At 42.8% G+C, this 23,759-nt stretch overlaps 1 protein-coding gene across 12 annotated transcripts in view; it reads left to right on the top strand.

The window, feature by feature from the left end:
* Nucleotides 1-23,759, top strand: part of TACC2 (transforming acidic coiled-coil containing protein 2) — a 103,720-nt gene that overhangs the window by 69,761 nt on the left and 10,200 nt on the right. For 5 of the 12 annotated variants that reach the window (XM_065746363.1, XM_065746375.1, XM_065746373.1 and 2 more), the window contains 11 exons: nucleotides 1,354-2,671; nucleotides 5,147-5,182; nucleotides 6,696-6,756; nucleotides 8,043-8,244; nucleotides 11,747-11,808; nucleotides 12,603-12,718; nucleotides 13,465-13,636; nucleotides 14,492-14,632; nucleotides 15,539-15,628; nucleotides 21,934-22,077; nucleotides 22,882-22,958. In XM_065746363.1, coding sequence (XP_065602435.1) covers nucleotides 1,354-2,671; nucleotides 5,147-5,182; nucleotides 6,696-6,756; nucleotides 8,043-8,244; nucleotides 11,747-11,808; nucleotides 12,603-12,718; nucleotides 13,465-13,636; nucleotides 14,492-14,632; nucleotides 15,539-15,628; nucleotides 21,934-22,077; nucleotides 22,882-22,958 — 2,419 coding nt within the window. Of the gene's footprint in view, nucleotides 1-1,353; nucleotides 2,672-5,146; nucleotides 5,183-6,695; nucleotides 6,757-8,042; nucleotides 8,245-11,746; nucleotides 11,809-12,602; nucleotides 12,719-13,464; nucleotides 13,637-14,491; nucleotides 14,633-15,538; nucleotides 15,629-21,933; nucleotides 22,078-22,881; nucleotides 22,959-23,759 lie in introns of those variants that run through there. The other 7 variants (XM_065746365.1, XM_065746371.1, XM_065746367.1 and 4 more) reach the window with 7 other exon arrangements.

Below are 23,759 nucleotides of genomic sequence, written 5' to 3'. Positions count from 1 at the left end.
GTGCAGGAATGAAAATAACACATAATTTCAGAAGTCTGTGTTCAGATCTCCCTTTTATTTCACACTGACCTAGATTTGGGCTCTGCTGACTTGTTAGAGCTATGCGGGTGTTTATTGCTGTGTATTCCTGCTAAGTGTCTCCTATTCCATTTTGATGCAAAGTGCACAGATTAGTATAGTGTGGGCTTTTATGACACTATTTGGGTCTGACCAGTATCAGTAGTGAGTAATGCGTGCGTGAAGCTCAGCAAATCGCTTTAAATTTAAATTAGTGACCATTCTGAAAACAAGAACACCCCAGAGAAGAGGAGGGAAATAATAAACTGTCCTGAAGTACTGCCAAGTTATTAGCATTCATTTTGGAAAAACAAAACAACCACAGTAAAACAGTGGTTTTAATTCATGTAACAGTAAAATTCTAGTCCTCAAAGACAAGCCATCTAGCTGTCATTCCTTTGAAAATCTCTGAATGCATTTGGTGCTGTGCTAAGGAAACATATCTGACTCCCAAACATTTCTTCTCTTCTCAGCATCTTTAAACAATAATTTCTGTACAGACTTAACGTTTCCTCTGAAGTAAAGAAAAACTGTTCCTGACTTGTGCGTTGGTGGAGATTGCAGTGAGGTTCAGACATGGAGCAGTGCAGTGGCATCGAGAGCAAACCATATTCAGGATCAGTAAAGCATTTTAGTAATGAATTTTCATGAGATAAGCAGAAAGACCCATTATCTTAATCCTTTCTTACTTTTCTATTTTCTTTCTTTTCATTGTACACTGTGTACTTTTCTATTTCATCCAACATAATTGTGAAGTCAAGAGAGTTCTACAGAACTTTTTAGGATTTTATCCAATAAACAAGCTGTCATCTACAAAGAAAAGATGCTCTGTTGAACAGTTTTAGCATATAATTCTCTCTAAAAAACTTTTCCCTTCATCACTGAATTATATCTACCCTTTGAGAAATGTTTTGAATAATCAGTAGGGAGCATGTAATGGTCTTTCTTAGGGAAGCTATGCAACTGAGAATATTTGTAGAGTTGTCTAATTGATTTTTATTTCAAATCGTTTTCATTATTCATACAGAATTCTCAGTGATTCATGTCTCTTCATAAACTTGGAATTATGAGGTCAAAGTAGAGTGTGTTGACTGCTTGGGGCAGACAGGAGCAGCCTTGATGTCTCGTGGAGAGGAAGACATGTTCCATTGTTTTTTCCTCTGGGAAATTAGTAAAAATAGCACATGGAAAACAAAACTTAATATGAACATGTAATTGCTGAAGCACTGGCCAAATTATAAGGAAATTTACTCAAAAGAATGTTGAAAATTCACTGTCTTCTGTTTGTTCCCACAGGATTACCTCCTGAAACTGTCCCCGTAACTGATGTGTCACACAGTGAGTCGGTTGAAGAAAGCCCTTTCCGTCCCCCTTGCCATTCTTTTTCCACCGTCTTCGATGAGGACAAGCCAATAGCCAGCAGTGGAACTTACAACTTGGACTTTGATAACATTGAGTTGGTTGATTCTCTCCATGCCTTAGGACCGAGCTCTCCAGAACTGAAGAATCGTGACCCCAAAGCGAATGTTCGAAGAAAATCTACCGATTCAGTGCCAGTTTCCAAATCTACATTATCTCGGTCTCTTAGTTTGCAAGCTAGTGATTTTGATGGAGCATCCTGTCTTGGCAACAGCGAGACGTTAGCACCGGCAGCAGATGCTTATGGTACTGGTTCAAGCAGTGCTTCCAGTACCCTTAAGAGAACAAAGAAATCCAGGCCTGCTTCCTTAAAAAAGAAGCAGTCAGCAAAAAAATCTCTGGATGCTCCACCGGTGAAGGAGACGCCACAAGAGCCTCCTGACCTTAGCCAAGCAGCTTCTGCAGGTGAGGAGAAACCAGCACCCGAAGCAAAGGCTGACTCAGTAAAACCCGAATATACTGACCCTTCACAAACCTCTGCTGAGAAACAGGAGGCTCCAGCTGTGCCTGAGGGATCCTACCCTTTGGATCCAGACGGTTTGGAAGGGATTAGTGCTTTTAGCACTGGAGGCAACAAAGTGCAAAACTCGCCCCCTGCCAACAAGAAAACACTACCTCTTATACCTGCACCAGAGGCTGGGGAGGTGACTCCGTCGGACACTGGTGGACAGGAGGACCCTCCGGCCAAAGGTGTTGCAGTGAGGCTGGAATTTGATTATTCTGAAGAAAAAGGGATTGGTGAAGACCAGCAGGAGAGCGCTCCTCCTCCTAAAAAAACAGGTAAAAAACCTGGTGCTAAAATGCCACTACGGAGGCCAAAGACTAAAAAGTCAGTGGAAAAGCTTGACAATGCTCCGCCCACACCGACAAAGACACCCACTGATCCAAACGAAATCCCTATCACAAAAGGATCGTACACTTTTGATATTGACAAGTGGGATGATCCCAATTTTAACCCATTCTCCTCTAACACAAAAATGCAAGAATCTCCCAAACTGCCTCAACAAACATACAGTTTTGAGCCAGACATGTGCGAGGATTCTGTTGACCCTTTCAAGTCTTCTTCTAAGATTGCCAACTCACCCACTAAATCTCCAGCCTCCTTTGAGATACCAGCCAGTGCCAATGAAACGAACGGAACTGATGGAGACAACTTGAACAAACCTGCAAAAAAGAAGAAGACTCCACTAAAGACGTAAGTTAAAGGGCTCAGATGCTTCTGGATTTGAAGCAGCGTGCTCCTACCCCGTAGCATGTAGTTAGAGTAGTTTTGTCTTTGACTAGAGAGAGGGAGATGCTATTGAGTGCTGTTTACTGCACAACTGGACTCATGTCTGTACGTGCTTTCAACCTCAACCTGTTCCCTCAGTAGCTTGATATTTCCACATCAAAACGGAGAACCAAGTGTGAATCAATCCTGATTAAATCACTGGTCTGGAAATTGGCTTTTTGAAGTTTTGGGGCCCAGTGTAGCTTGGAATCTGATTAAGTCCCGATTTTATCCATTTTGTGCTAACTTTTTTGGTGACCTCATTTTGGGATTGGAAACTGTTTAAGCTGATTCAACCGGTAAAGATTATTTTACAAATGATAGCTTTTGAGTGGGGAATGAAACAGTAAGGCAAGAATAAGTCCTCTACTGTAAACAGCAAGTTTTATCCAGTGACTTACAGTATTTTGGTAAAATTTGGTAAAGCCTGCAAAAAATTTCTTCGGTTAGGGAGTAGGGAGGAGCTTGCTCAGTTTTCCTAAGCCACCTGCAGCCCTCCAGACATCTAATTCATCTCATTTACCAGATTTGAGGAGACATGAGCCTTTTTTTTTTTTTTTTTTTTTTAGGAGCCTTTCTGGTTTTTGGAAGTTACAGACTGATGAATATAGTTGTTCATTGAGGGGAAGCCTGTTTTCTTTGTTATTGCTTTTTCTTGAGATATGCCTCAAATTTAAGGGAAGTTTAGGTGGGAATTGAGATGTGCTCTAAGCATTTGAGTCTATAGTTCATACTGGTTTTGTCCAAACCAAGACATAAAAGTTTGACTGCAAGAGTACAGTTTGAGTCTTGGGAAGAGAGGGGAATTTTTATGTCACCAGACCATAAAGTTCAATATTTACAGTCAGCCAGAGCCTTATTGTGTTGTCCAGCAGCTGGACTCCTGGTATAAGCTTCTTGGATCCACCCATCTGCTCTGAATATCAGAATTGATTCTGAAGTTGTTAATTTTGAGGCGATGTGAATTTAAAAAGAGTTGGTAGGTTTTTGTAATTTTTTTTTCACGAGGTTTATAAGAATTTTCTGCCCTTCTCCGGGACTTCTGTCACAGCATTATAATAGATATCTGCTTGCTGCAGCTCTATAACCTACTTTTCCAAGTGGTTTCTAACAAAGAAGAGGATCTGCATGTTAATGCACAGTGCTGCCTGCAGCTCTAACACTTTCTAGAAGAAAATTGGCCTAGAGCTTGCTGGAGGATGCCGTGGGAGGCAGTGGCTATATTTGTCTCTGCCTGTCACTGCTCTCTCAATAAAAAGGCCCCTCAATGTGACTCCACTGTGGGATCCAGGGCAGGAGAACCCAGCCTGGGCAAAGATACCAGCTGCTGGACCCTCCTTGGGGGTGCCTCCTCGATAGGGAAGGGGGTAGAAGCCAGTGTGAAACACTGCTCCGGGCAGTTGACAGGTGTTGGAATTAGAAATGATGCTGTAATATGTCCAAATTAAAGAATGTTGCCAAGCCAGGGGTTTTGTTAGTTTGCTTGTTTGTTTTCTGTTGAGAGTTGCAGAAATAAAATTCCATGGGCTAGATTGAGAACATGTTTATCATGCAGAAAGACTGCTGTTGTTAGATAAGACTCATGGGAGGTGGGGAAGCCAGGCATGAGTGTAAGCCATTACTAGATGTGCACTACTACGTGCTGTACACTCTCTTACGTGTGTCCAAATTAATAAAAGTAATCAACTGTTGAATGAGACCTGGAGCAGTGGAAAGACTGACCTCCATGTGGAAACTTGAGGTTTTTGGAATGGATGTCAGCTTGATGCACATCGCTCTCTGTTCACGTGCTGAAGTGCTGAGCTGTTTTGTGATGGATCATCTTGCTCAGGTGAAAGTGAACCAAGAGCAGCTGATGCCTCCTGAGTGCCTGCTCAGTGATGTATTCAAATAGATGGTTTGTGTTGACATCCCTCCCAAAGGTGCTGGATGGTTGGAGGCTGTCTTAACATTCCAGCTTCAGGAGCCTCACACACGTGAGGAACAGAGCTGCCAAGCTGAGCAGTAGTGCTTTCCTTAAGCTTAACTGCCATTCAAGGCAGTCTGTCATCCCCTATAACAAGCAGCAGCATGCTTTGAGGAGAAAGCAGGTGGCTACCATCAGGGACGGTTCATTTGTCAGTAAGAATTTAGCTTCGTGGCTTTAGCTTTGAAAAATGTGCTTTGTAAGATGAATGCATGTCTGAATTATAATGTAGAATTTAGAAAGAATAAAGAAACTTAAGTGTTAATGCTTTTTCTTCTGAAGCTATTGCACAATAAAAGGTAGAGGTTAACGTTATGCAGGTAGAAGATACGCATGATCAGATTGCTGTAACACATTAACAGCGTATTTGTAGGTTTATCTTTTTTGTCAGTTCCTTCTGTCTGTCTCTCTTTTCTTTGTCTTATTTGTCTTAGGATGGTAGAAGATGTGATGTCTGTATGTTCTCTGTTGTAAGTAATTCTAAGCTAACAATTCCATTTTCTTCTTTGATTTGTGGGCTTTTTAATTTTACTTGTTTATTTTGCAGCATGATCAGTTACTATTCAGCATGAAGCTCTTATGTTAACTGTGTCACTTCACTGGCACGTATGAAAGCTTGTCTAAGGAAAGTGCCCATCTGTGAATGAGTTAGAGGAGTCTGGTGCCTCATTATCTGTTTGCCTGTCAAAGGTCTTTTCAAACATCAGAATTCCCATCCTAGAGACAGCACGGCAGACTTTTATTTCTACCCTAGTTCCAAAACATTGTACAATCAGTCTTTCTTAAACACTGCATGAAGTATTTCTCTTAAAGGGAATAACTTGTCCTAATTATTTCTAGCATCCCAACTGGATAATTAGTAGCATTGAACACCCTAATATTCATCTGTCCGATTCATTTTCCCCTATGGAAGTGGTATTGATTTGCCCTCTTCCAATTGAAACCCACAGTTACAATTTGCAGTGTTGACCTTGCCACTCATTGATCAGGGATGAGCTGATGAGCAGTAATTTTTGCCACTGCCCCTCAAGTTTTTGCATTAAATCTCTATCAGTGAGTTGGGTGTGATGTTTTCTGCCTCTTCTAGTCAGCAGCAAAAATGTGCTGGAATAGCTGTGGCAATATGCATGAAGGTGGTAGATAATTGGTTGATTTCCTTGTTCAAAAATACTTTAAACCAATTGTGAAGAAAGATAAAGCCAACGTTTATAATTATACACCTCCATATAATGTGAATTCTTCATTTTCTTTGCCTGATTTAAACTTGTGGGATTTTAGGAGGGCTGGTTTGCATTGTGAGCCGCCGGGCACTGGAAGCAGCATTGCCATATTTGATGCTGTTTGTTTCAGGGGGGGATATCTCTTGTGTCTGTTGCTAAGGATGGAACTTTGTGCTGGAATCTCATCAACAGCATCCGCCTCAGCTTTGTTCCATGCCCTTCACCCAAAGCATCCCCATTTCTTTCCCATCTTAATGACCTGTGGGGTGATTGAAGCTTACTGACCAAGACTGTCAGGTTTAATTCCCAGGTCGTTCCTGTTGGGATATGTTTGGGGCTTTATTTTTTGGACGGGAAACTGAAGCAGACAGAAGTTAAATAGTTTGCTTCAGGCCGTTGAGGATGTCTGTGGCGGAGCAGAGATTTGAATTGCAATGAAGCAGCAGCTCTCTCCTGTAAATAACATTTTGTCCGTAGTTAGCAGGGGAAAAAAAAAGCACAAAAAACCCACCATTTTTTCTGTGAATTTAGAAATATGGCAATCCTGCTTTTCTCAGCTTTTTGGGAATCGAGGCCTGTTCCAAATGCATGACAAGAGTCTGTACCTCCGGCATGGTTCTCTGTGGTGCTGCTGCCTCATGGATGGGATTTTCAACAGAAGGGCTTTCAGAGATTGCACTTTCTGTAGCTGTCTCTTGCTAAGTGTGAAACGACCCATTTCTTTCTGCTGTTACCATGCTAACTGTTGTAACTTTGTTTTTAGTGATACATTTAGGGTGAAAAAATCACCAAAAAGATCACCACTGTCTGATCCTCCCTCTCAGGTAAATACTGCATGGTTGTGATACGCCTAACCGTGTTCTTGCAGGGGTGAAGAAGGGGCGTTTGATTTACAATTGTAGAATTGTACATTTAATAATAGAATCACTCAGGTTGGGAAAGACCTTAAAGATCATCGAGTCCAACCATGACCTAACCATACTGCCCTAATTCTAACAGCCCTCTGCTAAACCATGCCCCTGAGCACCACATCCAAATGGTATTTAAGCACATCCAGGGATGGTGACTGCACCACCCCCCTGCGGAGCCCATCCCAGTGCTTAACGACCCTTTCTGTAAAGAAGTGTTTCCTGATATCCAACCTAAACTTACCCTGGTGCAACTTCAGGTCATTTCCCCTCGTCCTGTCACCAGGATGAGGGGAAATGGCCTTAAGTTGAATAGAATAATAAAATAATAGAAGAGTTTTTGTAAAGAATATAAGCATCCAGGTAGAATGTGTGGGGCTGTAATCATGAGGTATTAAGCTTTTGGCATCCATGCAATATATATTGCTCTGGGGATCCCAGTGAGACTGTGATTGGGTATGATTTGGAGTGCCCTACGTTACAAAGAAAAATCTGAAAAATTAAGCCAAGTAGCCACCTTGTATCCAGAAGTATCCACAAGTAAGAAGCTATATGTGTGACACTTGTGGGCTGTTAGGAGAGCAGAAATAAAACAAGGGGGCTGGTCTAGCAGGAGCACGAGCTCGGACGGCTCTGTTGCTTGCTATAAACAGCCAGCAGGTGGTTCCCTTGGAAGGAGTTACCAAAAGCTCTCCATGTGTAAAGGCCTGACTGCTTTGATGCAGCACAGCTCCTTCCACGCTGCTGCCTGCCTTCTTTTACCCCATCCTACCCTCTCACTGATGCGGGTTGATGGTACAGAAATGCAGAAAGGGTTTGTGACCTCGCAGCCCAACACAGACTGGTTTCTGCAAGGGGAGCCTAAAAAGTCAGCTTTGCTACTCGAAGACTTCAGTCCTGGGTGGTGGGTGCAATTTCTGTCAAGTGCTTAACGGATTTAAACGGCCCCAGATTTTCTTTCTGCCTTGTTATCAAGGCAGCTTTGCAATGTGAGTGTTTATCATCAAATAATTCAGTCGTAGGAGGAAGGCTTGTCACTGGGGCAGTTCTAAATTGGTATTTTTCAGTAAGCGTTTTAGACAGAGCTGCAGTGAAGAGTGTGGAATTAAAAGGACGACTGCAGTCAGGCAGAGGAATTCAGAGTTGATCATACAACCTCTTGGTGAAAGATAACAGAATTAATCAGCCTTTGTTTTCTACAGGATCCCACCCCGCTGCCTACCCCAGAGACACCTCCCATCATATCTGCAGTGGTTCATGCGACAGATGAGGAGAAACTGGCAGTGACCAGCCAGAAATGGACCTGCATGACTGTGGACCTGAGCACGGACAAGCAGGACTACCCCCAGCCCTCTGATCTGTCCACATTTGTCAATGAGACCAAGTTCAGCTCTCCTACAGAGGGTATGCCTTATCCAGGGCTATCTGCACCCAGCTGATGTTATTCTGGGGAGCCCTAAAAATGGCACTCTTTGGATCAGGTTGAGGATCTTGGCAGTTATGGGAAGCTGAATAAGTGACCCCAGTGACACCTTGAGATTTCAAGAGAGGGTAGAGAGGCAGCTTAAATGAAAATGGAAGAGCCCTTCAAAGAATATTGACTTTTTCTTTCTTTTTATGATTAATTATAGACTTGCTATGTTCTTGGGTGCTGCCTGTGTCTTCACACTGCTCTCTGTCAGTGCTCTTAGATCTGAGCTCACTGCACAAAGGATTTTGCTTGAGTCTAAAATGTGAGTGGGAGAAAGTATGGTTACAATTCTGCTCAAAGTTTGTGCTTTAAGACCCTTAACCTACCACCTCCCCTTCAGGGTGGTCAGGACATCATCCAGGATGTGCTTTTGGGAAGACAGTTATTTGGGTGCCAAGTAAAATCACCTTAGGTGTCAGCCTAACATCTTTCTTCTGGTACCTTTGTATTAAGCCATTGCAAGACAAAGCTGGAGGTTTCTGGGAAGAGAATTATCACTCCAGGTCTGTGAAATGTGGAAGAGAGAATTCAGCCACTTGGAAATCTGTGTGTGGCATTCACTGGGGTTAGCAGAGGAAGCCCTGCTCTGCAACATCTGCTCAGAGGGCAAATTTTCAGCTTTGAGGGTGGGAGGAATGCATGAGTTTACCCTGGCTTTAACTTTTTCCTCTTGATCAGATTTCCTTATTTTTCCTAACCTTTTGCCCCGAGTTGCAGTCTAACACTAAAGCTCTTCCATACTGTTTGAGGAGTTTCTGCTTAAGAACTGCCGAGCTTTTAGGTCAAATGTGTTTGATATTAAAAGACATGAATGATAAAGCTGCTTTTAATGGGACTGCACATGTTGATACACATGTGCTTATGCATTTGCACAGCCTGGACTTCTTGGAAATCTGTTGAGTCTTCTGTTCAGATAAGTATTTCAGTCTGGATTAATCCATTTGATTTTATGGTCAAGTGAGAAATTCTGTTAAGATTTTTTTTAAAGCCAAGAAATGTTTTTCTTCAGAAAATAACCTCCAAAATGCCAGAAAATGGAAGTTGTGTGTAAGGAAATGGAACAAAGGAATAGTGAGAGATTCTAAAGCAATCACTTGAGCTATCAAAGTGGTAGAAGAAAGTGTGCAAAGCTCCTAATTAAATGCTAATTGTCTCATCTCGCGTGCTGCACGGTATAGTTGGAGTTTCACATTGCATGCTAATTATAATCAACAGCACTTCCGCTTTTCAGATCTCTTAAAAATAATCATTTTCTTCCCTCGGCAGTCTTAGTACTGCTGCTTTGAGGAATGTTTGAGCAATTCCAGCACTGTTTCTCAGCTCGGATCTTGTACCACTCCCAGACAGCGGTGTGACTGTTACCCTGTAACCCAACACTGCTTTCATACTGGTGCAGCCCAACCACAGTCAGCTCACACATCCAGCACTCATCTGTTGCACTCTGCTCATAGCTGCTGCCGTTTTTATTTTGGCCATTTCACAGACCAGAAATAAGCAGTAATTATTAGCAGAAAGTTCTGACGTAACCATGCAGCTATTTGTGGGAGGAGCTGGAGAACATCACTTAGTAAGTCTGCCATATGCATTTATAAAAGATATAATTATCTTACCTTACAGGATATCCTGGGCATTTGTAGATTCTGAATGCGTGGAGGTAACTGGAACATAAGGTTCTGGAGGGGAGATGGTATCATAGAGATGATACCTGGGAGAGGAGGTGCTATCTAATCATGAGGCCAATGAGACGACGCTAAGCCGCGTGTAGCAAGCCGTGTTGTTCCTTTTGTTCCTTGTTGAAGTATTTCCATCTGCGTTCTGCTTTCTTAATCAGGAAAATTAAACACATGCTATCCCAAAAGCTGGCTGGGGCCATGGGCAGCTGCAGGGTGGGAGCAGAGGATGGCAGAGGCATGGCTATGCAGTGCAGGCTGCTCGTGGGCTCCCTTGGGACTGTTGGGGCTGTGAAGCTGCCCCACAAATACTGTGGTGCTCCTCGCTGGGCTGTAGGAAGTCACTGAAATGTTTCTCCATTTCTCCTGTGACACGACGTCCAGCAGGCAGTTATCATCTCATTGTTTCAGCTTTGGTTTTGCTTTCACTAGGAAGATGTTTGTGTCTGATACCTGGAGGTTGTCTGCATCACCTGGCTTCTTATTACCATTAAAACACACGGTGCCAGGAATTTAAAGCAGCCAGGATCAAAGCATAGCATTCTCTTCACTTAGACATTTTAGCATTACTATTTCCCCAATGTCATTTTCTGTGAGTTTGTAGTTACGTTACAAAACACACCGATTGTTGAATCACATTTCTTGTACTCTCTGATGCTTTATACTTACAACAATCTCTCACCTTCTTAGATTATTTCTATTTTTTAGTGTTGGTTTTGCTTGTAAAGGATAGATGTTCTAATGATGGTTTTCATCTTTCTGATACACAAGCCCTGCTTTTCAAAAGCCGCCCAAATCTAAAGGAGCTTTTGCACGTGCTTTTGCCTCAGTGTAAATGCTAGTGTGTCATTTGTTAGGACTTCTGTGTAATGGAAATGTGGTAAGTGGTTTCTTGGGTTAGACTCAGAGTTAACTTGGGCTAGACAACAGGGTAAAATATGGAATTTGGGCAAATTAATTACATTTTTAAGTTAAGGTGTAACTGAACAAAGTCTTTGTATTTATTTGGGTCCAGGAAGATATGCTCTCCTTTCCACTTGGCTGTGTTTTATCAGTCCTCCTCTCTCTCAGCTTGCCACTGGATGACAGTGGATTGGAAAGAAATATGGTTATTCCCTCCAGTGTAATTAGGAGATCAGAAGTAGAGCAGCAGCAAAGATTTGCATTTTTATTAGGGTCTAGATTTAGGGCTCCTTGTAAACCTTCCCACCTTAGGCTTTTCCTCCGTGACTAAAATGTGACAGCAGCCAAGCAAGCTGGGCTGTGTTCTCACCCTGTTCAGTGAGCGTGCAGGTATTTGATGCATATTTTTTTATCTCAAGTGACATCACAACTGTCCTTCTTAATTAAGAACGATTATTTCATTTCATAACAGCTCGTTACACCTTTTTGCATACATTAAAGGAACCCAGTATCAGCATTACCAGTAATTGAGAAGCGTGTTTTCTGTGATAAGATAGAGGAAAGTTATCTGCTGTGAAAGTGCTCTGGAATTGTGTTAATGTTCTGGGTGCTGAGGCTGGGTAAGCTGATAAAGCAGAAATTGTTCAGGCAAATACATTTGCTTGAAGTGTGTCATAAGTTCACTGCTGAAAATCGATGAAAGTACATCTTCTCCTTTCTCTCTGTATATTCTATTTTTAATACCTCATAGAAAAGTATTGAGAGTGGAAGCAGCCCTTGTAAATGAGAGCACACCTCATTTACTTATGCAGAAGTCATTTCACGGCGTGTATCTAATGGCTCTTTTTTGTTTCTGTTGCAGAATTGGAATATGGCAACTCATATGAAATAGAATATATGGAGAAAATAGGCTCCTCTGTGCCTGTAAGTTCTCACCCCATTCCCATGCGTTTGCATTCCCTTGTCATAATGCACTATCCTGATGATGCCATCAACCTCACTACCCCTTAAATTAATTATGGAGTGCCTGCAGCAGATTCACAAACCCAGTTCCTTTTAAATTGGCATAACTGGGGTAAATTGTATGTGCTGTGTTGTCCTATATCCTGTAGAGCTTGTTCCATTTTATTGTATTTTTAAGCTGGGATCATAGCAGTTCTTTCTGGAGATTAAAAGGAGCTCAGAAGTTCCAGCAGTGGAAAACACAGAGCTGCCCACGCCTGCTACTGAACTATTTTAAGAATCAGAAAGTAAAACTTTTAGGATGATGGAGGGAATCCTGAGAGAATACAGAATGAATGTCAATTGAGGAATGCAGCACTATATGTTATCAGTTGTTTTGCCTTCCATTCAACTCATGGATTTGGTCCAGTGGGGACTTAGAAAAGCCAAGGGTGTATGTCAGGTACATGAACTAAAGAGAGTAACGTTGTATTCAATGAATGTTTTGGTAGCTTTCAGTCAAGGGATGCCTCCAGCCTGACAGGACCAGGAATCAGATTAACCCCAAAGTGGGAGGGAGAGAACCATTACAAAGAGTGAACTGCTCAGGTTGCGTTCGTTATCGATTCCTTCCTGAGAAGGATCATCTTTTTTTGGTGTCAGCATAGAGAGGATTACAGCCCGTTATTGTTAGCTGTTTGTCACTTAAGGCAGTAAATTAGCTTTAATGGAAAACAGTTGAATTGCTTAATAAGTCTTTCTCTTCCTGTTGCCAGCAGGATGATAGCACCCCGAAGAAACAATCTTTGTACCTAATGTTTGATGCACAGCAAGAGAGCCCAGTCAAATCACCTCCTGTCAGACTGTCTGATTCCACCACGCCGTGCTCAGGGTATGTCACTGCGAGGAGATGCAGCAGTGGAAAAGGATGTCAGGAAAATAGGTTGCTGTCACACAGGCGGGCAGTTCTTCCTCTTTCCTGCATCTCTGTTGCAGAGTTGTTTATAAATAGATTCCCATCTGTGTACGCATAGGATAGAGAGCAGAGGGCAAAGGTACAGAAGTTGTGCAATGAAAAGGAATAAGGACATGTATTTCTCCTTTATATTCTTACCAGACAGAGCCATAGTGGCACCTGTTTCACAAGGCTGTGGCTTCCTACTTAAGTATTTATTCTCAGATACTGAGGTGTTTTTCATGTCAATCTAGAAACTATCAAATTGCAACTTTTCTCTTGGCCTTTCCTGGCCAAGTTTTCTAAAAAATGAGTCTCGTTCCTAAGAACAGTGTGTGTGGGTTGTGTTTACTTTCAACAAATTTTGCTCTTTAAGGACATCTGTTCTTCTTAGGAACATTTGTTTCCTGGGAGAGCTGTAGGTCACAGTGAGAAAGGGCTAAAAAGGCGAGTGAGAAATATTCGAGGAATGTGCAAAACCTTTCTGATGGAACTGGGTTTATTTAGATGACTCCAGTGTGTGGCTTTGAAAGGGTATTGCAAAGCATTATGAGACAGAATGATAGAAAGATGAGCTGAAACAGTATTTATATTTATACACCTGGAAATAATGAAGAGCACATACACTGTTACCAGAAGGACTTGTGCTCCACCCTGAAAGCATGCCTGCAATCCTTTCCCAGGTCAAGTTTTGAAGACCCTGAAGCCCAGCAATCCTCTGGAATGAAAATACAACATCCAGCTTCCCGAGTCCTCGCTGACAGCCAAGAGGCACTCTTACAGTCACCAGACAAGTCAAAACAGAAGGACTTGGAGCCTATGACACTAGGAACAACACCAGAGGCCATTGAAATAGTAAGTAATTTATGTTAAGAGTTTGGGAACTGTTTTCTTGCAGAAAATTCACATCATATGAAACTCAGATCAGGTGGATCTCACAAGCAGAGAGGGAACTCAGCCTCATGCTTAAAGATCTTAGTAGCAATATGTGGTAGGACCCAAATGAATCAGTTTTGGTGGAATTCAGAACTTTACTGTACTTTAAAACGTTCATGTGACTGCTTATTCCAAGCCAACATTTTGAAGTGCTTTTTCCTTATGCACAGGTGTTTACACTTCAGCTCAGTATTTGTAGAGCTATTTTAGACATAAACTGGGTGTTTTATAAAAACATAGGAAAATGGTTTGCTCTGCTGTACAAGGTTTTACATTTCTCTTGGTAAAAAGAGGTGCGCTTTCAGATTTTCTGAAAAACTCTCGACTCTGTTGTTGTCATCTAGTGCTGATGGTGTAAAAAACACTTTTTTGATCATTAGAACTGAGCCCACACTGAGCCCAAAACTCAGTTTTGGTCATCTCTAAAGCTTTTGGGCTCATGTAGAGATATCAGAACCGAACAAAAGCTATTATTTGAACAAAACATGTGATAATGGATGTACAGAGAGTATGCTGTGGTCCATGGTTCAGGAGCCATGACTTAATGGTATTAATACCACTAATTTCATATTAGTCTAAAAAATTTACTCAGCTTTTAAATTAGGAATAATGATTCTTGATGTTTGTCTGTTACACCTATGAGATGTATATTCCGAAGGAATTTTCCGTGGAGAATGAAATTTTGAGAAATCAGACATTTGCAGACAAGCTGCTTTTAGCTTGAATTACTTGGGCAATCTCTGTTGCTTATCCTACACTCTCCTTATCCTTCAGGCATCTCCTGAAGACTCCTTTGTCTCTGCTGATGCTCTTCTCAACAGGATATCTAAGAAAACGTCAATATGTGATCAACCTGAATATCTGGATCCTGACTTAGCAGAAAAGAACCCTCCAGTATTTGCTCAGAAACTTCAGGTTTGTAGCAGAAATATAAATGTCATTTTTCTTTTGTCTGTGCTCCGTTGAGAATGCTTTCCCATGTGTGAAAGGAGTGGGGGGTGGCTTAGATTGGAAGTGGGGAAGAAAGAAACTAATGATTTGATTATTTCCAAAGTGACTTTGGCCTTTCAGGAAACTAAGAAAGATAAATATTTTAATGCATACAATACATAGAATTGAACCTAAATTTCCTTAGCAGTTTCAACTATCCAGTAGCATGAATATATACATTTTGAAGAAGTCTTCATAAGGACAACTCTAGTCCTATAAAACCCTAGTCCTATGAAGCTTGAACACAGCACTCAAAGTGTGGAGTGTTATCATGACACTGGACCTTAGTGGGCCTGTATCCATAGGTCTGTTGTCAGAGATGAATATCATAATTCTGCTGAAATGGAAATTGGGATTTATTCTAATGATCCATCTGATGCACAGTTTGGCATGGCTTCTTCTAGGAAAAGCAAATCCATCTGCAGAGCAGTTCTGTGTGTCAGGACATATTTTCCAGAATATTCACAGCAAAATTTCAAAACTTTGGGAGTGGCAGCTGGCATAGACTGACATAAAATGAGAATGGAGGCAGAGAAGTCTGGGAAAAGCAGCTCTGACTGCAGGAAACTTGTGTTTTTTTCTTTTGTAACCAAACATGTTATCCACACTTAATTCCTAGTAAAAATTACATATATAGCTATCTCAAAACTACCCACAAAATGGCATTTCACACCAAAGTTCAAGACATAAAGTGGGGTGTTTGTCATCCAGGAATTGTCAGAACTACACGTCAAGATATAGCATTCAGTACTTTAATTTGTTAAACATTTTCACTGTGTTCTTCATACATTTTTTTTTCCTGTGGATTATTGATGCCCAAACACTTGACAGGAGGAGTTAGAGTTTGCTGCAATGAGGATAGAAGCACTGAAGTTAGCCAGGCAGATTACCCTGTCTTCTTTCCGCTCCTTAGATGCCAAGGTATCTGTTTTGTGCCTGCCATGTGTGTGAGTGTGCACAGACTAAGAAACAGAGTGCTGCTTCTTCTTTAACAAGGTGACTAAGGTGCTCAGAGTGGAGTGGAAAACTAAAACTAGCATCCAAGTGTGGCACAGAAGAGCATGCTGAAAGCAGTACTGCACACAGAAATGCTGTCACCTGCTCCATCCATGGAAACATTAACAAAGGCAAATTTGCAGACAAGAAACAGGCACACACTTACCACAGGAGATTCTGCAGCTAGATGGCTTTTTGTAATGGTTACCCCAAGGTTTGTCCTAAAATATTTGGTAGCAAAACAATACCACACCTATTTCTTATACGAATACTGTAGATTTTGGCTTTCAGTCTCTACAGCTTGAAACATGCACCCTAGTACAGAGGTGAGAAGTTCAGCCAACCCTACCATCAGGATTCAGAAGAAAGAGATGGCAGCAGATCTGCAAGGGCCGTGGAGTTCCCAAGGGGAGAGGGCTCACTAACACAATGCAGTTTCACTCATGGAGATCTGAAGTTTATTGTTAGTTGTCTTTCTCTGCGGCGTGCTGATCAGTGCTTCCTCACAGTGATGCTTTGGATGGCTCTGGAGATGTGCTTACTGGCTTTACTAAAGGACACAAAACTTGCTGTGATGCACTGTGTTTGGTGATTAGCCAATTTTGCAGATAGCTTGTGTTGTACTTTGTGGTGCTTTTAAACAGAAAAGTCAAGCCAAAAACATTAATGGCTTTCTTGGGAGGTGCTGTCAGCTGAGGAGGATGCTGAAGGGATGGCAGCATCCTGCTGCAACCAGTCATTTTATTCCAAATGAGGGACATGTGCTGCACATCCTTCTCCAGTGACCTTTCTCATGTTACAATGGCCATTAATAAGTCAGGAAGCTTTGGGCTTGGTCCTGTATCATCTTAATGTTGGAGTACATTGCATCATAACAGCATTATGAGGTGGAGTTTCTTGGTGAAATTTATGAACTCCAAATGCTGTTAGTCTGTATAACAAAAATAGCAAAAACGATAAGGACAGAAAAGTAAGCAAAACTCCACCCTCTCGCAGAAATGGAAGCACCCAGATTTTACTTTCAATAAAATTGCAGACATAAATTAGCCTGGTTATGCCTCCATCGACCTGTGTGCACACATCAATTAGTCACAAGATAACATCATTTGATATGCACTTAGCTTATCCTTTGCAAGCACTCATACTCATTTTCAGCAAGGCCAAATACATATTCCCCTAAACAGTATGATAAAAGTGATGTATCATTTTTATTGTGGGGCCTCAGTTTTCTTTCACTCTGGCCTTCTTGAAGCTGCATAACTGTGGCTGGTTAATCAATACACATTTACTCCCTGTCTGGTCAGATATCTGGTTTCTGTGCAAGGTGCTGGGAAGAGCAGGGGAAGCTCTCAAATATTTACACTAGGATCACAGTGACCTACATTTCGTAGTAATTCCCCTGCAGACTCTAATCTTTCTGTGTGAGGTTCAGTGACTTATAAATCCCTGTGCTCATTATTACCCCAATTAACCGCTTGCTTTCTTGGCAGTTTGGTGTTGAATTTAAAAGGTAGACAAAGTTACTTGTGGTAATATTGTCATCCTGTTGGGCTTCTTGGCCATCGATTTGTAAAACTGGCTCTTAGATCAGAACCAATAAGACCAGTACTGGATACTGTGACAGAGGTAGTTATGGTAGTTGTGCTCCTGCCAAGGAAAGAAGCCAGCAGCCCAGCTGGGGTTTGCGTGCACTGCTTCCAGATTCAGGTCAGTGCTGGCTGGGCTAGTAGCCACCAGCATTTCCACAAACTGGTTGAGTCCCAAGAGCTCCTACAATAGTTTTGTGGGGAGATGTTAAGATTTTCTTGCATGTCACTAATACTATTCTTTCGTAAAATTCACTCAAACGCAGGAGAGAATCAGAAAAAGCATGTCAGTAAGGTGTTGAGCGCTGCATACAAAAATCCCTAACCATGTATTAAATTCTTGAAGTGTGCCTTTTTTTTCCCTTCAAAGTCTTCACCATATTTGCAGTTACTTGCACAAATTTTTTACAAGAGCTTAAGGAAATGTGTGTTTCCATTGCCACAATTAATATTTCCCAGCAATCCCCTCGTGAGACCCAGCAATTCATGCGGCAGGAGGCTTTTGAAATAAGATATGTATGGCTCAACAGACTGAGCTGCAGGATGGCCTTTCCTCTGAGGGCAGCTTTGATGCTCTAATAGCTCTTTGTCATCTCATCTCTCATCTCTTTTTTTTCTTTTTGGGTGTGAGTAGGAAATACAGTGCAATTTCTTGAAGCTGGAATACTGAATTTCAACAGCAGCAGTCTGATTTCGTGCCTGTTTTACCATCACTGAGATCTGTGGGCAGCCCCGTGTGTCTTTATGTATGTGTATACACTGAGATGACTGAGCTTGTGCCCAAGATGTGCTTTTTCCTGCATCATCACTGTACATCAGGAGAAATCTGAAGAGCTGGGATTGTTCAGTCTGGAGAAGAGGAGGCTCAGGGGAGATCTTATTGCACTCTACAACTTCCTGAAGGGAGGTTGTGATGAGGAGGAGGGGTTTGGCCTTTTCTCAGGCAACAAACAGGACCCAAGGAAACGGCCACAAGTTGTACCAGAGGAGGTTTACATGGGACTTAAGGAAAAACTTTTTCTCTCAGAGAGTGGTCAGGCTCTGGGCTGGCCTGCAAAGGGAGGTGGTGGAGCTGCCATCCCTGGCAGTGTTCAGGAGGAGTCTGGGTGAGGAGCTACAAGATGTGGTTTAGCAGCTTGTGGCAGCAATGGGAATGGGTGGACAGTTGGACTGAATGATCTTGTAGGTCCTTTCCCACCTTGTGATTCTATGATACAAGCTGTGTAATTTTGGTAAATCCTGTGCTGCTTTTTGCTGTGGTGTGCAGAGCCACCAGATTGGAGGTTGTGCCTCCTTGCTGTTGGAGCTGATGGTTAGTTGGTGTGTTTGTGGTTGAACGTAACAAAGAGAGGAACAGCCTGCAGCTAAAAGCACAGAGTCAGATGACTCCTGTGTTTAAAAATGAACAACAGACAGAGCAAATTAATGAGTCCCCTGTATAAGCAGGCATTCAGCATGGTGCTTTGAAGCTGTTGAGCTCGCTATCGCTCTAATTAAATTTTCTTGTCTCGTTGTTTAATGTTGCTGGTGCAGTTCCAGCATGTTGCCCACAGATGTAGAATTCATCACATCAATTCCTGTGTTCTCCTAGCACGAGCATTGCGTGTCACTGAGACAGCTTCTTCAGCAAGGTGTGCTGTGGGAGCTCAGAAAGGGCTGCAAAGAAGTAACCGTGGCTTTGGATCCTTTCTGTTGTTCTGGGATGCATGAGAAGAAGGGCTGTGAAGGAGTGAACCGTTCCTGTAATAAATCTGAGAGTTTGCACTGAGGGCAGTGCTGTAGGGGAGGAGGTGCAGAAGAAAGGCACTGTTGCACAGCATTTTGTTAGGGGAAGAGCATGCTGTAGCTGCAGCACAAAAGCATTGATATCCAGGCCATCGGTGTGCTGGACACGGTGTCTCGAGGTGTGGGTTTTTATAAACTCATTGGCATTAATGCACTGTAATGTGGGTTGTTGATAGCTGAAACATTCACAGGATCAGGCATCTCAGTTTCACTTGGCTCTTTTGGCTCTCTTCCTTATTTCATATCCTTCTGATATCCTCATTCCTCACCAGCGTGAGCAAGATTGGCAGCTGCTAACAAAACCTCATTTAACATATTAATAGCATGCTAAATACCAGCAGGGCAGCGATGGCAGCTGCGTATCCATACTTCTTACAAAATATTGTTTATGACAAAATACATCAGCATGTGAGAAACTAGGAAGATAGTCATCCCCTTGCTCATAAGTTCATAAGTTCATAAGTTCATAAGTTCATAAGGTTGGAAAGGACCTATAAGATCATCTAGTCCAACCATCCTCCTATCACTATCTCTACCCAACTACTAAATTAAGTCCTTTAGCACCTCATCTAAACGCTTCTTGAACAGCGCTAGGGATGGTGCCTCAACCACCTCCCTAGGCAGGCCATTCCAGTGCCTGACCACTCTTTCAGAAAAGAAATGCTTCCTGAGGTCTAATCTAAATCTTCCCTGGCGCAACTTGTGGCCATTCCCTCTCGTCCTGTCATTACTTATCAGGGAGAAGAGGCCTACCCCCTCCTCACCACAACCCCCCTTCAGGAAGTGGTAGAGTGCAATAAGGTCTCCTCTGAGCCTCCTCTTCCCCAGACTAAACAATCCCAGCTCCCTCAGCCGCTCCTCATAAGACTTGTGCTCCAGGCCCCTCACCAGTTTTGTTGCCCTTCTCTGAACACGCTCCAGGGCCTCAATGTCCTTCTTGTAGTGAGGGGCCCAAAACTGAACACAGTACTCAAGGTGCGGCCGTACCAGAGCTGAGTACAGGGGGATGATCACCTCCCTGCTCCTGCTGGCTACACTATTTCTAATACAGGCCAGGATGCTGTTGGCCTTCTTAGCCACCTGGGCACACTGCCGGCTCATGTTGAGCCGAGCATCAACCAACACCCCCAGGTCCTTTTCCTCTCTACATTCTTCAAGCCATTCTGCCCCAAGCCTATAGCATTGCATGGGGTTATTGTGGCCAAAGTGCAGGACCCGGCACTTGGTCTTATTGAACCTCATCCCATTTTGCTCAGCCCAGCTGTTCAGCCTATCCAAATCCCTCTGAAGGGCCTCCCTACCCTCAGGCAGTTTGACACATCCTCCCAGCTTTGTGTCATCTGCAAACTTACTGAGGGTACACTCAATTCCCTCGTCTAGGTCATCAATAAAGATATTAAACAAGATGGGCCCCAAAACTGACCCTTGGGGGACACCACTCGTAACAGGACGCCAGCTGGACTTAACTCCATTAACCACTACCCTCTGGGCACGGCCCTCCAGCCAGTTCTCCACCCAGAGAAGAGTGAACCTGTCCACACCACGGGCTGCCAGTTTCCTTAGGAGAATACTGTGGGAGACCGTGTCAAAGGCCTTGCTGAAGTCCAGGTAGACTACATCAACAGCCTTTCCCTCATCTACCTGTCTGGTCACCCAGTCATAGAAGGAGATGAGGTTGGACAAGCACGACCTGCCCCTGGTGAACCCGTGCTGGCTGGGTCTGATCCCTTTATTGCCATGCACGTGTCGTGTGATCTCCCTCAATAACATCTGTTCCATAACTTTCCCTGATACTGAGGTCAGGCTGACAGGCCTGTAGTTCCCCGGGTCTTCCTTACGGCCTTTCTTGAAGATGGGAGTCACATCGGCAAGCCTCCAATCTTGTGGGACCTCTCCAGATAACCAGGAATGCTGATAGATGGCAGAAAGTGGCTCGGCAATCACCTCTGCTAGCTCCCTCAGCACCCTTGGGTGGATCCCATCTGGCCCCATGGACTTGTGGGAGTTCAGATGGAGGAGAAGATCTCTGACTGTCTCTGCTTGAATCACAGGGGGTGCATTATGCACCCCGTCCCAGACTTCCAGGTCAGGGCAAGTACCATTTGGATAACTGTCCTGTTTATTAAAGACAGATGTGAAGAAGGCATTGAGAACCTCAGCCTTTTCCTTATCATCTGTGGTTATATTGCCTGCCTCGTTGAGTAAAGGAGGGAAATTTTCCTTAGTTTTTCTCCTGCTGTTAATATATTTGTAAAAGGGTTTCCTGTTCTCCTTTACAGCAGTAGCCAGCCTAATTTCAAGCTGGGCTTTAGCATTTCTAATTTTCTGCCTGCAGATCTTGGCCAGTTCTCTGTAGTCACCCCAAGTAGCCTGACCCATCTTCCAGAGGACATAGACTCTCCTTTTCTCTCGGAGTCTCAACAAAAGATCCCGGTTCATCCACACTGGTCTTTTGCTCCTGGTTTCTTTTTGATCTCATCTATTTTTATGGAAGCAGAATTCCCCTTAATGAGCCCTCTGCCTCCCATTCTAATTTCCTCTGCTGACATGCATTTCTTGTGGATGTTTTCATGATGTTTCTGTATCAGGAGGTAGTAAAGTAAGCCCCTAAAATATTGTGGATGAAGCACTGTCTCTGTTTTCTCTCTGTAAGGCTAATTTGGCTCTCCTGATGCTTACTATGAATTTTAAATGTGTATTGAAATGTTCTTGTCAGTGTTACCACTGTTTTAGTTTAGTAGTGCACAGGCTTCCAGTCCTAGCTCAGGACCCTGGTGCCTAGCACCCAGAAAACATCAGCTCAACATGCATTTAATGGCTCATTTCTTTGTATTTAAAAAAAAAAACCCAAACACACAGAGAGAACCTGCTATCCCAGCAGATGTTTCCATCTCTAAAAGTGTGCTGTACTCACGGATCGGCGCTTCGGATGCAGAGAGCACCACGAGTCTCCTGTACCCCCAGCAAGACGTAGACGCCGCGTTACGGCTCGCCAGGGCAGAGGTAATCTTTCAAAGTTGGGAGAAGGAAATAGTGACATTTGTGGTTTCATTCTTTCCCATTTTCTCCCAGACTGTTCATGTTATGATTACATTTGCCATTTTTGAGTCTGTTCTCGGCAATGCTAAGGCCACACTGGAGGCTACCAAAGCAAAAGGTGCTGCACTTACACTGTAAGTGCTGCCTGTTTTGGATGTCAGTGAGGATCAGTGTTGGCTGGAAGAGGGCTGTAAAAATCACTGAGTTCAACTGTCAGACTACTTCAGGACTGACCCAAAGCAAAAAATAGCAATAAGAGCATTATCCAAAACTCACTTAGAAGTGGACAGGCACAAGATGTCAACAGCCTCTCTAGAAAACCCATTCTGATGTCTAACGATCTTTAAAAAGGCTACAGCCTAGGGTTAGACATTCCAAACTTTATGACAGATCATGTGAATAAAAGGAAGGCAAAGGAACATAGTCCTTCAAGTATAAAGTCTCATGGATGGTCGGCCCGACGTGTGCATGCTGAAGTAACAGAGCCCCCTTAGAGGACAAGATGTGGGACTGTGTTCCAAAGCCACAGACAACATTACTTCAGGATTGGCTCCAAATCAGACATTGTATGAACTGTTTTGAAATTCTCACGATGTGAACTTGTTAAAATTGCACCTCGCAGTCTGTAAATCACCAGAGATGCTTGTATGTGGAGCCCATATGCATTTGGAAAAACTGTAGCTGTATCAAATAGAATCTGATGTCCGTATGTACACTTTTTCAGTTTTCTCTTCAGTGGATCACTTCTTTTCTTTTGCCTTTTTTCAGATTGTGGCCAAGGAAAGAGAAGTATCTGAATGGAAAGAGAAATATGAAGAAAGCAGAAGGGAAGTGATGGAGATGAGGTGGGTTATTCACTTGTCACTAATCACAGAGTCTCATTTCAGGCTGTGAGTAGTACACAGAGTACAGTGACTGTACACAGTTGTGGCTAACTGAAGTTGTTTAGTTATATTTAAATTCGGGGTTCAGACTGGTCCTAAGCTGATATTTTGTCTTTGCTGTGCACGATGGGCACTCCTGTTGAAGGTAATCATTGAGAACTTGTATGTTGCTTATTTCATTTACATCCTCAAAGTACTGAGATAAAGAGATAAAGAGATAAAAGCCTGTCTGAATGAGAGCACCCCCAGCACTGGCAGAGGTGTCTACCTGACAATTTGAAGTTCTTTTTCACGAGGAGTTTTGCCAACAGAAAAGAGCACGTGAAGGTTTGAATACAGATATGAGCAGCGGGGGCTCCCTTCAGGAGATAATGATAAAAAGTTTCTTTAACATTAAAGAACAAAAACTCAATTGCCAGTAGGAAAACCTTTCTTTGTCTTGGAGCCACTCTCGCCTTTGAGCATTGACTTTCAAGGAGTTTCAACATCCTCTTCTTTGAACTGAGTTCAGCACCCTGAGCTTTTCAGTTCTTTCTAGTTCTGTTGTTCTGATATGTTCCATTTCTCCTTGCAAGCCTGTCTCTGTGACATTAAATATCAATATACTAGAGGAAAACTGGTTTGGCCTTTCTTCCCAGCCCAGCTCCCTGCCATTTGCAAAAATGAGAAAGGAAGTCACTGTAGTGGATGAAGTTGCTCAAACAATGGCTTTTGCATCTAGTCAGCTGAAGGCTTCAGCCATTCTTTTTTTATGCAGTGGTA

The sequence above is a fragment of the Cyrtonyx montezumae genome, unplaced genomic scaffold, assembly GCF_038088225.1.
Source record: "Cyrtonyx montezumae isolate F1298 unplaced genomic scaffold, pur_monq_1.0 scaffold_4, whole genome shotgun sequence".
Taxonomy (NCBI): Eukaryota; Metazoa; Chordata; class Aves; order Galliformes; family Odontophoridae; genus Cyrtonyx; species Cyrtonyx montezumae.
Note: the sequence above shows the minus strand (reverse complement) of the source record. Positions and strands in the feature narration are given on the sequence as shown.